The 13,563-nt window shown below is 42.2% G+C and overlaps 1 protein-coding gene across 1 annotated transcript; it reads left to right on the top strand.

Moving 5' to 3' along the window:
• Window positions 1–12,443: 12,443 nt before the first annotated feature.
• LOC119648577 (extensin-like) lies at window positions 12,444–13,223 on the top strand. The gene has a single exon (XM_038050347.1). It carries the CDS (start codon window positions 12,444–12,446, stop codon window positions 13,221–13,223), a length of 780 nt encoding a protein of 259 aa, XP_037906275.1.
• Window positions 13,224–13,563: the final 340 nt, after the last annotated feature.

Genomic DNA, 13,563 nt, shown 5'->3' with positions numbered 1-13,563 from the left:
GAAAAAACTACTAAAGATAATATTTATGAATTCGACTTTTATCTGGTTTAGTATCTTTCTATTTATGACTTCTGAATGACTTCCAACTTTTGATTTTGAGAACGAAATTCTCACTCTTAATTGGTGTATGAGGAAATGTACACTTTGATATAAAATGTTCGTTCACACTAAAATTAATTGCAAAATTCTAACATTCTGAGGAGATTTACAACGACATTTATGCCGCTGCACATAATTTTAATTCCTCAGCAGTAAAAAGGCATTATTAGGTGGACATTTGTACTACTAATATTTTCGGCAAACGATGTCTGGCTATTAATATTTTATTTTAAAATTTCTTTCAGACATTGAGAGTCAACTGTCATTTTATGATCCAATTAATTCAGAAATAAACATTTTTTAACTAATATGAAGTCTGCGTTCATGAGATAAAGTCTCTCCATATACGCCAAGACTAGATTTGATAGGTGTGCTTCTATGGGGACTCGATCAAAAAATTCTCAATTATCATCGAATATGCATAGCATATATGGAGACTGATCGTAAAAATCTGAATTTTTAATAAGCGTTCATTATAAAGATCAAAATAAAGTTGGTTTCCCAAATGCATTCGCTTCATGTAGTGGGAGTGCCTCAGGCAAATAGGACTTTGTACCATTTGTGGGCCATCATCCATATTTTCAGAAAGGCTATCTAAATGTCTGGCTTTGGTGTTTGTAACGTAAAATACTACATATGCGAACAAGATCAGATTATTATCAAAGAATAAAATCTATGATTTGCTGCAATTAGACGCTTATCATCCCAAAGTTGCTACTGCTTCCTTTTATCAACTAATTAATTTTGTCAGTTATTGCCAACATTTGGTAATTTACTTCGTCTGCACGATCGGTCACAATACCCCCATTATTGTTCCATAGCAAATTAAGTGAAACAAGTCCGATTTGCATAATAAAGGATTAAGAGCTACATATGCATATTTTTAAATCTTAATAGTGTTGTTGGATTTCCATCGAGAAGTTATGACTGCGACTTCTAATATTTTCAGTTTTCTTGTTTTGCATTTTGCTGCAGATTCACAGCGAATGGGACTTCGTTAATGAGATAATGCTATACATCTTGGCATTGATTAGAATTCTACCAAAGCCTTTCATCATAAATTATCCCCATTATTTGCTTTAACTGCCAAGACTGAATTATTATGTCGATTTATTACTAAAACAAAATACTGGATGATAACTGAATAGGGGAGTTAATAGGCACATACGTATGTGGACGTCGTCACTGCAGGTTGAAAGTGCAAAAATTTGAAAAATACATATTCAAAACCAAGAAACAAAAATTAACCAAATTAACAAACACTAGAAATTTGAATTAAATAATCCGCGTGTTGGTTAATGACCTTTTCTGATAATACATTTGAGTTTCATTGATCAATTGGAAGTCTCATAGTATTTTCGTAGTAGTCGCTATTTTCCACTGCCTGTGACGGACAAAAATATGGATACGTAATAAATTTGAATATACCCGTTGAAGAATTTATTGCGATACTGGTGAAGATACTGTGAAAAAAAAATCCGGGCTCCTCTATTGTCCCTTTAACGTTAGTTACTTCTTTGTGTATATCTATTCTGGGTCTAAAAATAATCACCTTCTTTCCTCCCTTTCATCAGGCCTGGGAAATCTGCTTGCAAGTATACTGCACATCGCCTGCCTTCGGTATTCGGTGTTTACGCTTTTTGGCCTGCCAATTTTTAAATTCACTTGAGCACTCTCGACATCCTTAAGATGTTTTGTCACCATAGTTAATGATACCATGCTGCTACACGACATTCCACAATAGTCAGGTACCTTCCGGCAACGGCCAGAATCGCTGCTTGAACTGTCCAACGGTTGCTTGAAGGGGGACATTTTTACTTGTCGCTCGAAGGTGGCAGACTCGCGTTGATCGGTAAGAGTAAAAGAGACCCGGAGCTCCCGTCTGCATACCGACCGCTCTGTTGAAGTTCATCAGGGGTAGACTCGCTGAAGCGATCCCCGCTGCCCTGGGCTTATCTCCAAGGCAGTTCGGGTTCAGAACAGAGAGATCTACAGTGAATGCTGGAGGTCGTAGATGCGGTTCATCGAGCCGACGCACACAGCCGCCAATCTCGACGGATAGTGCTCCTCATAGCGCTTGATGTTAGAAATGCCGTAAGATGGATAGATATGCTAGGCACACTAAAAAACTCATTTCACTTGCCAAGCTATCTCTTGCGGATATTGAGGGATTATCTTAAAGATCGCTCCCTGCTCTATGAGACGCTAGAGGGCTAAAGGAGTATGGAAATCACGTCGGGAGTAGCACAGGCCCGGATCTCTGGAGCGCTTCCTACGATGATCTGCTGAGACTCGATATGCCCGAAGAGTCGCATCTGGTCGGTTCTGCAGACGACGTTGCGGCACTTGTTGCCGGACGCACTGTTGAACAGGCGCAAAGCAGATTGGGCATATTGATGCGACCTGTAAGCAGATGGGTGACTGCTCACGGTTTCAGCTGGAAAAAACCGAAGTAGTCATCTTGACCAGAAGGAAAATTCTGGCCTTGCGTCCCCTATCGGTCGGCGAGTTGACTATCGAGTCAAATCCAGCAGTTAAAGACATTGGTTTAATGCTCGACTATCATCATATCAACTAGCAGACATCTTCCTATGGGAGCAACGCAGTTGGTTCTGCTCTATGGTACGGAGGTATGGGCTGATGCCCTTGACAAGGAGGTGCATCGTAAGCGCCTTGCTCAAGTGCAAAGGCGGGGAGCGGGGCTTTGCGATTGGCGTCTTAACTTAAGAGAGGTGGTTGTCCGTGGAGAACGTCAAAGCACCCTTACCGAGTGGCAACTTTTTTGGCAAAATGAGCTAAGGGGCAAATGGACTGCGTGGCCGACAAATTAGACCCGTGGTTGAACCGAACGCACAGTGAGATTGATTACTTCCTTACCCAACTTCTAAGCGGGCATGGAGATTTTCAGTCTTACCTGTACAGGATTCGGAAGGCGCGATCTCCTGATTGTTTGTTCTGCAATAGAGTGGCGGACAACGCTGAACACACCTTTTTCTCTTGCGAGAGGAGGGACGGCTTTCGTCAGCAGCTTTATGCATACACCGGGGTCTCTCTTCAGACAACATTGTCAGACAGATGCTGAAGAGCGCTGGCAGCTGGAATCGTATTGCGCATTATGTTCGCAATCGGAGCGATCGGACGGTACTCCCGTTGGTGAAAGAAATTCTCTGACTTGAAGGCTCCCAAAGCCGGGAGAGCAGGAGGGCTAGCCCGAAGTAATACGTTAAACGGTTCCAGGCTAGTTCTCTGATGACAAGGAGGTATTTAGTAGGTAGTCCAACAGCGTGCTGTTGCGGGAGCCCAACACTCTGTGCGTAAACGCATTCACCTACCCTACTTCCAAAAAAAAAACAAAAAAAATAGTCAGGTGCCTGTCGAAGTAATGATCTTGGAGTTCATTATCAATGTCGTACCATCGTCGTGCTTCCCCTGGGTGGTTGTCGAGAAAATCAATGAGAGACGGGAATATCCGCCGTCGTTAGGGAACACATAATTTGATTCTATGTAGTGAGCCGAATATGACGCATTCCTCAAATCCACAGAGTTTCAGTCAAGCCGAGAATCAATTTTATGATTTCGAAAGTCAAATCGATTTACGGAAACCAAATTGCCAATCTCAAAGGCTTCTAGGCTATTATCAACACAGAACTGTCATTATATGCATATGGTAATCATCAGTAAGACAATGCTTGCCTGGAGGTTTACGAAGTTTGAGTACCTAAAGAAGTTGCATCCACTCCCATAATGTTACGAAGATTTCTTTGCAATGCATGCCTCGGATAACTCAGCAAACATATCCTGCCTTGTTTTTTCCACGAACTGGAAGATTAAGGGATTAACAAGTTGGCTTTTCGGACCCAAAGTTTCGATTCTGCATATCGCACTGCGAATTTCCAATATCTCTTCTCTGATTCCCATGGATGATGAAAAATGATTTTCAGCCGAAGATTGGTCCACGGGATCTGCGAGCACGAAGATTAATCCACGTTATCGAGACCCGAAGTAATTCTCCTCTGTATTGTGAAAAATACATAACGATTTTTTTCTAACCCCCCTCAGTCACTCTTTTGAACCTGGATGATTTAAAATCTCTTTTCCATACTTTTGAGAAATTCCAGGCTTGTCAGGTCTGCATACGTTTCACAAAGGGCTAAACAGACCAACATAATTTCGTTGTGAAGAGAAGCACGAAAGTTGAAAATAATGTTTACCAACTTAGAAAGTAGAGTGGCTTCCAATATAGAGCTTATAGGCCCCAACTGGCTGAAAACGTTAACCACGTTAGGGGAAGGCTTGACTTAGCAACTTTCGGAATCCATGCTCTCGTCAGGATTTTGCCTTCGAGCGAAAGTATCATAAGTTTACCTAAACCAGCTATTGTTGCTTGGTTAGCCTTTAAGGTGTTATTCTACAAACAGAATGTCCTGCAATTATCTAATTGCCTGTTGCCTTGAAAAGTGTGAGAGCACTTCATTTCGATGTCGCAACCGTACCCTTCGAGGCAATGTGCCCTGTTCTGCGTTTTCCCGGTATTATTACTTTTATTAGAGTTTGACTCAGGCACCCATTCACAACTGAGTCAGTTGATACCCGACATCTGGCCTGGTAGGAATCCTTCTGACTTCAATGAAATTCGGATTGCGTTTTTTTAAGTGTGAAAACCTGGAGCTCTAACCATTACACCCTATGGTCAAAAGAATATACAGCGGGCCACGATTGGTTTGTCGAAATCACTTCCCCGGCATATGTAAATAAGTAATTTAAATTCTTCAACCCAAAGTATAAGAAAATTTCACCAGAAAGTATTATTTTGGCAAATCAAAGGATCTACGAGAAACTGTGACACGAATCGAAGTTTAATCGAAGCCTGGAAGCAACCTAGTGGAAGACTAGTAGCATCACAATTCACGTCTTAAGTCCTCGTCGTCTTGATTAAGGTAGCTTTCTTTTCCTTAAGACTTAAAATAACTATTTTGTTACCCAAACGTAGATAAAACGCTAGTTTGGAATAAAAGCAGCTTGGGGAATGCTAGTATGTGGAGCTAGGATATATATTTGATATATATATATAGATTATCAACAATGGTAAGTATAGGCGATAGAGGATGCAAGAAAATCAAATTGAATGAGGAGCTAAGTAGTCTATAACACTACCTGTATACGGTTTACTAAATGAAAGAAGCTAAGCATGTCTCTTCAAACTAAGTTTTCTGAGGAAGAAAGCAGGGTTATCTTCATTATCCTAGATACACGCTTACCTTACTCTCAACGGAGCGCAGAAACTTACTTAGGTTAATGAGTGTCTCTTTTAAGCTTTTGTAAAGATGATCCAAAGGAGAGTAAACAGTCCAATAGTCCAGACAATAGCCACCAGATAGTAGTGATCAGTGTATTTATGATCAGCTCTATTAGTTTAACTTCTCTACACGCTTTCATCTAAAAAGACCTCCACTTCCTCCAAACAAGGTAGCATGAAGCATATCAACGATAACACATAGGAATAGGAATGTTTTTCCCTTGTGCGCAGAGCATTCAACCTCCCTATTTAAGCCGTCGAAATCACTCTTGAAACCAATGTAGAGAAAGTGGAACGCACATCTAAACTTCGCATATTGCTCGACAATTATCCGAAACGAGGTGATGTGGTCTGTGCAGGAAGATCCAGAGCGGAAACCAGAGAGAAGCGATCAGGCTTTCAAGGCGTCTAGGATGCGGTATATCTTCGTAAAATCATTATTATTTCTGGCGACTCCTGCCTAAGTAGCATAAGCGCCCATCATTTTTTAAAAGATTTCTGGACGGAACCTTCCGGTGAAACCCTGGTTTAGACGCGCTTCACGCCAGCGAGGAGGACTGCGAATCAGAGCCTTGCTTCGACGGTATGCAGCCCCAGTCGAGTGAGACTATGAAATCGGTAATTACAGAGGAAAAAGTCGGCTGGGCATAAACAGCTTCTGCGCATATAAATCTCAGGAACCAGATGGCATAATGCCAGTTATGTTACAGATGCAGCAAAAAAGGGTTGCGCCGTGGCTTGTTGAGATTTGCCTGAGCAGAATGGCTTTGTACCATACTCTTGGGCAATACTCCTATGTGGTTTTCATTCCAAAAGCAGGCAAGTGGGTCTGCGAAAAACTTTCAACCAATCATCCCCACCTCTTTCGTTTTGTGGGCTCTAAAGCACGTCCTACACATTTGCTTAAGAACAATTATGGAGAAAACGCCTTTCTCTATGTCTCTCCACGCCTACCTTAATGGCAGATCACGGAAACCGCACGATTGAGCGGTTACTACAGTTCAAGCAGTACACTCTAGCTACCTTTCTAGATATAGAAGGAGCATTCAAGAGCGTTAGTACCAACGCATTCTGGAAGCCTTGGAGGGGTATCATATGCATTGAATAATATTTATGTTAAGAAGTAGGATAATCCAATCTGATCTGGGAGGCAGCCACTTGGCCAGAGCTATGGACAGAGGTACACCCCAGAGTGGAGCCATCTCTCTGGTGCTAATATTGGTACCAGGAATGTTTCCCTCCATTATCAGTGAAATTATGAAATGAACGTTTGGAAAGGTGTGCCTGCGGATGGCAAGACGCGGACTTAATCCAACCAAAAACGAAACTGATGCTATTCACCACGAAAACAAAGGTGTTCGAATTCCAACTTCGCATCTAAATGAACAAAGATGGGTTCTTTCCCCCGATGCAAAGTATCTGATTGTAATCCTTGGTCCGAGACTAAATTAGAAATTGAATATAGAATTGAGGGTTGGGTTGGCTTGCATGCCCTTCTATCCCTGCAACAGGACCTCTGCTAGGGAATGGGACTGCGACGGAGGATTGTTCTCTGAATATACACAACCGCATTACGTTTCATTCTAACGTTCATTTCTATTGGGGGGCGGAAGATGCTGAGCAAAAAGTGCAATACAATGGAATTTATTAGGATTCAAAGAACCGCGTGGGCAGGCGCTACCGGGGCCCTGCAGTCCGGCCTGGCAATGTTCTATTATAACTCCTCACCCTAGACCTCCGCATTAAATACGCTGTAGCGTGCATTGCTATCCGACTATGGGAGTCCCGTTGTTGAACAGCCAAGCCTTACGACCATAGTAACATCCTAGATGCAACCCTGGTCATTCCTCACGGGCTATACCACACGCCTACCGAACTTCATGATGAACTTTGCTGTGAACTTACCAAACAGGGCAGAATGGAAGATCTATCGCATGTTGCAAGAATATAACACAGTATTCTTCACCGATGGATCAAAGATGGTCTACGGAGTCGGTGCGGGAGTTTTTTCGGATACACATATACTGGCGATAGTGGCAGTCGATGGTTGAAACATGATCTGAGCCCCAAGCGCAAGATAGCCATTCTAACTACCAGCCAGACAACCATTAAGGCCTTGCACTCAATGGCGACATCCTCCAGCCTGGTGGGGCTGTGCAGAAACGCGCGGAATAGTTCAGGGTTTCCGTTCACTGGAGCATAGAGAGAAACAAGCGACAAAGTTGACACAGTTGAAAATCAAAGTTGTTGAAGAGCAGATGAAGCATTGATCCGTGCACACTGTGCAAAGCGTAGAACTGTGAACACTGGCCCAGAATTATCGAAAAGTTTTGACGTAGTCGCAACAGACAGATTCCAAGCGGAAATCATCTTGCTCTCTGTTGGTCAAGTGTTCGAGACGTTCTTTAAAATCTTACAGAATAATCTTAGATGGTAGATTTTTACGACGGCAGGAAGCATGCAAAAACCTTCTAATTCTTGCACTCTAGATCAATCCGAATTTCCAGGATTTGCGGATAAGTGGAAGTAGCAGCTCTAAGGAGGATATAGCGGGTAGCTCCCCACGAAGACTGCTAAGCCCAGTGGCCGCTTGAGCACATTGATGGTCGAGATGAGCAGTCCACATCTGCATGTTATAGTAATTTGACCAAATATTAAGTGAGTGAGAACCATAGTGATATGTTTGCTGCAAATCTTAAGTTGCTTGCCATCTTGGGGACAAAGTCGATTCTTCAATTCCTCCACCATGCCATGGAAAGAACTATTATACAAGCTCTTTCGTGATGTGGATTTTTTGTTTTCCTAACCGATGTAGTAATATATATGTATATCCGGATAGCTCAGTGAGAAAAGCACTAGGCTGTAGTACGGAACGTCGGAACTCAAATCTCACTGGTGGCAGTAGGATTTGTGTTGTAATCTGACGGCGTATACCAATTGGCTGAGTTGCCAATTAGCACCTCCTTCAGGAAATTGTAATCCTGTAGTTCACCGTCTTCAATGAAGTGTTCTAACATACTTCAAGGCCCTGATCCTATTGGGTTGCCACAGCAACGATTATTATTATTTAGTAGTACATCCTTTCATATTCGTCTCCGCCTTCAGTTTCATACGCTCGACCATCAGCTTCTAGGTTACAGCAGTCAACTAAATCTTGTGGCGTTCCATCAAAACTGGTGGCTAAAACTTTATTTGGACTAAAGAACAAAGCACTTTTGATGGTGAATCAATGCTTATCGATACTCTCCGGCAGTGTGTCCAAGATGTTCCACTACGGAACGACAGTAGGCTCGCCGAGACGGACAGTGTTGAGCCTAAAAGGCCGAGGTTTTCAACTTCTGCGACTAGATGTGTACCAAATATGAAGACGAGCGACTGTTCAATGATGATTTCACTCGAGGCTGATGTTAGAACAATTGTTAGAGCAACTTTTACTTAGGGTAGTTTGCCAGAGCACAATGGCACAATGTCGAAAGGAGATTATGAATGCTTCACAAAATTGAACCACTCTCCCTCCCCAGATTGTTGAATCGCTGAAGTTGGAGCGAGCGAGTCTTGGGAGGGGGGGACCTCGACACCGTCTGCTCCGTTAAGTATAATGGGCAAACCACATCTATGCGCCATGGCCAAAGGTTTGCAGAAATGTGTTTCAGTCCACCAGAGGCCTTTCTGACAAGCTTATACTGTCCGCCGTCTTCGAAAAATGTTTTTTAGGACGACCCTCTCGTCGGCCTTTCTAGGGTAGTAGATTCCATTGCATGGGATTATTGGCGATGTATGTGTATTTCCAGAATTTAGTCAAAAGTAGAAAGGCACGTCTAGAGCTGGTAATACTCATAGCAACAACAAGCCCGGAGCCATCATCAATGTGCCTCCGCATCCAGAACCTTTTGATGAAGGTCCACAACTCGGTGAGAGAGCAAATAGATATCATTATCAAAGTCGAAATGTTTGAGGAAAGATGTCACTCAATTCCTCCACTTCCTTTCTACAAACAAGTATGAAAGATGTTACGGGCAACGAGTAATAACGGCGATAGAATGTAACATTCTTTGGACTCCGCTCAGGTATTCACCAAAGAATTCACTTCAATTTTTTATATTCTTTTAGCGATACCTATTAATTTCCTCGGAATATCCCTCTTCCGTAAAATATTCCAGGTACACTTCTAGAACAATTCTCTGAAACGCAGCAGCCTTGCTCCGTTTGAGTGCATTGATGGAGCTGCTGTCATTTATTTTTGGAGGAGAAGTCCATGTCCCGATGTTATTGTGGCCATCCACAAGAGTTGGAAATTCATCGATTATTAAACAATTGAGAGGCATGGGTAAATGTTCCTATGAGCAGTCGACCGTTAATATACTCCACGATACCATGCGAAGACTTGCGACTACCTCAAAATTTTTTCGAAATGTGTTATATGGTAGGGAAATCTGCATTATTTAAGGCAGCTTCCGCGACTGCTAACGACAACGGTAACGGGGCTCAAGCGCATCATGTTTACCTGCACTCGTACCGGCAATAAGAGCCTTCCGTTTCACACGCTCATCCATCCGTTTCTAAGTTACGGTAGTTGACTAAATTTCATGGTCTCCATAGGAACGATGTCTGGATAGCTGCATGGTTAGGGCACAAGGCTGTCGTAAGGAAGGTCGTGGTTCGAACCTTACTGGTTGCAGTGGGATTTGTATCGTGATTTGACGTCGGATACTAGTCGACTCAGCTGTGAATGAGTACCTGAATCAAATCAAGGTAATAATCTCGAGCGAGCACAATGCTGACGACACTGCCTCCTGCAGGGAATTGCAGCGTACCGTTACGGTCTTGAATGAAGTGCTCTAACACACTTCAATCCAATTGGGTTGTTGCGCCAACGATTATTATTATAGGGACGTCGCCAGCAACTTATCCTGGACCAGAGAAAAGAGCATTTTTGATAGGTATCCAATGTTCATTAATAATCTCCGGCGTAGTGTTCAAAATACCCCACTGCCGAACTACAACGGGGTCACCAACACGGTCCGTGCTGTGGTTAAAGCATCCAACAACTGTTTAATGATCATTCCGCTGTTAGCATTTCCCTTGTTGTGTTATCCAATGTAACTAATGTGTAACTGCTTCTCTATCATACGTCCGGGTTGTCATCTTTGGGAATCTTGTCCTGGATGACTTTCAGTTTCCATTAGTACGTAACAATCTACTATTGAGATGTTTGCCATTTTGAAGTTAAATCTCACAGTTAATGTTTTGGCTGATACCGATCCGCAGGACATGAAGTAGCACCCTTTTGGCGTAGAAATAGTTCGACACCAAAGATTTACTCTCGGAAAGGTCCTACCATCTTACCTCGTTTAATCGCTGAATGTAAAAGTTGTGTCACTGGAATTCTCACTGATGTTGGGACAGGTGATAACGTCGTCTAACTTTCTAAAATTCACCAATAAACCATTAACGAAAACAAAAGATCATAGCCCAGAAATGGAAGCGTTTCCGAAGTATAATAAGATTCGAGATCTGCAGGTTCTCCCAGACATTTTTATCCGTTTTAGGTTAAGCAAGGAATACTTTGAGTGAATTCTAAACCCTCCAGCTTGCAATGGAGCCTCTACATCAGCGGGGGTCGACTATTTGGCTTAATAGTAAACACTATTAGCACACGTTCGGGCTACATTGAAACTTCCCCAACCCCTCTTTCAAACCGTCTTGGGATCGTCTATGGTGGAGGTAAATATGTTCCGCTCTAATCATCACGAAGCACCATTTAAGCCAAAATAGGTGCAGATATGGATCTGGAAAATGTCACACTGAGCTGAGCTGAGTTTCTAGATAAATTGATATGTAGTAACGACACATTTAGAACCAACCACGAACATTTCGTAGCTGAAGCGCCGACCTTCCGGTTAACGACTGCTTTTCCTTGAGATAGGACCTACGTAGAAGGTGTTGTTAGTATTTAGTTTGAGAGGTAAAATGAAGACAAAAAAATTTGGCAAGGGTATGTGAGGAAGTACAATAAAGATGTGGGATTGGAATTCAAGAACCCTGTGCTGATTCTTCTGTAGTATCTGTGCCAACAAAGTTCGATCCGACCTGAAATAACTAAATCCGCATACGTACCTTATCTACCGGCTGACATTGAACCCAAAGAGTGACGCTCAAATCAAAGTCCCAAATGCCCCAAACTGAAAAGCCACATTCAGATCATCATGTGTGCTGCAAGCAGCCATTCAAACCATGTTGCAATGAAATCGACCAATGAATGAAAACCGTTTCATTATTATTATGCCTTAAATAATCATAACTGTAAATTAGGTTAGTATTTTCATTGTTCATTATTTTTAATATATTCACTGAAACAATTAATTCAATTTAAAAAATGTTACATAACAATCGAATGGAATTTCTCTGTTGTTCGCCTATTTAGGGGAGGCCCAAAAATTCGTGACTGAAATTCTGGAACAGTATATTGTGATGGTTTCAAAAGTGTTTGAGCGACATTTATTAAATTCAAGGATAAATAAGTAGTAACGCATGTAGATTTTTTTACCAGAAAATACAGTTTAGTGGAAACAACAAAAATTTTGTAAACTGAACTGCCAAAAGGAAAAGTGCTGAATGACTGCTGATGAGTATTCAAGCGTTTCTTTGTCCATGTGAACCTGTGTTTCGATGCATACAATTATAATTCGATTGTATCTTATTGCAACATTCATAACTCCAATGACTCAAAAATATCAGCAACTTAAAAAATATCATTTTGTTTCGTGGGTGACCCATCCACAAATTACCAGGCACTGCCCAAAATTGATGCGAAGCTACCTTCTTCGTTTCTTTCATGTTGTTAAGCATTGTTTTAACGGATCTAAGGGTGATACATTTGTCTAATTATTTTGGTGAATGACATTCACCTTGGCTGCTAGACGGTGTTTGAATTTTCAATAAGAAATGATATGGAATTTGTAGGCGATATAAAAGCGAAACTATTAGCAATGGTCAATCAGTTCTAATTTGAATTCGATACTTGCATTATCATTCAAGTAATAGTACAATGGCGCGTCTTAGTATTTTTGTAGTGATGGTTATTGCAATCACAGCGAGTGCAGAACCACCACGTTTTGCAAGGCAACGGTTTCGTCCTACTTTCCCTGGAGCAGAACCTCCTCGCCTTCCACCTAGAAGATTTAGACCTGTTGGACCGTTTTTCGCCCGTCAAGAAATAGCTATTTCAAATGCTGTGGACACAGGCTCAGGAGCTCCACCACCACTTAATGGTGGATCACCAGTAAATGGTGGAGCACCTGGAAATGGCGGAGCACCAGGAGCACCTACAAATGGCGGAGCACTTTATCCACCAGCCCAAGCACCATATCCTCCAGCAGGATTCCAACCAGCAATAGCCTTCCGTTTGCCACAAAAAGCCGAACCAACACCTGCTACCAATTATGGACCACCAGCAGCAAGCTACCTTCCTCCAGCACCACCAAGTCCTAGCTACGGTCCACCACCATCACCAAGCTACGGTCCACCAGCTACGGATGCTCCTGCGGAAGAATTCCCCGAGGCAGAAGCAGAGGCGGAACCAGTTCCAGAAGATGGATCGGAAGCTAGTGATCTTGCACGATTCAGAGCTGAAAAGATTAAGGAGAAGAAGCCTGAAGATGTTCAACCAATATTTTTGGTGGGAGTGCCTGCTACCGCTGCTTTCCAAAAGCTTACGTTTGTGGACGCGCCAGTCACGAACCAAGCCCTGATTCAGACACAGCCTGTTCTGTTGGATGCCGAACAAGCTAAGGGTTTCTCTTATGTGTCACAGTATTCGACTTGGTAAAGTACCTGAAAGCCTTTGTGCCTGTTATTTCTGTTTAATAAGTGTTGTAAATTGTTGAGTGATTTTAAATAAAGATTGTTTGATGTTACGAATTTTCCTAGTATTGTTCAGGCAGTCGGTCCTTCCTGGCATATCAAGTTAACAAATAGGCCACGATTAAACCACCATTATCATAGGTCCACAATTAAAACCGACAACATATCAGAACGCCACCCCAAGAGTTCATCATAAATCTACTAAATTACCAAATATGTCATCAATTTCATATGCATGCTAACAAATGACACTGAGATCCGTATCTTTATTTAAAAGTCAGAGTGTAGTGAGTTGAAAATAGCAT

This window comes from Hermetia illucens, chromosome 2, assembly GCF_905115235.1.
Source record: "Hermetia illucens chromosome 2, iHerIll2.2.curated.20191125, whole genome shotgun sequence".
NCBI classification, from domain to species: Eukaryota; Metazoa; Arthropoda; class Insecta; order Diptera; family Stratiomyidae; genus Hermetia; species Hermetia illucens.
The sequence above is the reverse complement of the archived record's forward strand: the minus strand, read 5'-3'. Positions and strand labels throughout refer to the sequence as shown.

Bases quoted from the DNA above. Each gene is read 5' to 3' on its own strand.
- LOC119648577 (XM_038050347.1), top strand. From the start codon at position 12,444: ATGGCGCGTCTTAGTATTTTTGTAGTGATGGTTATTGCAATCACAGCG.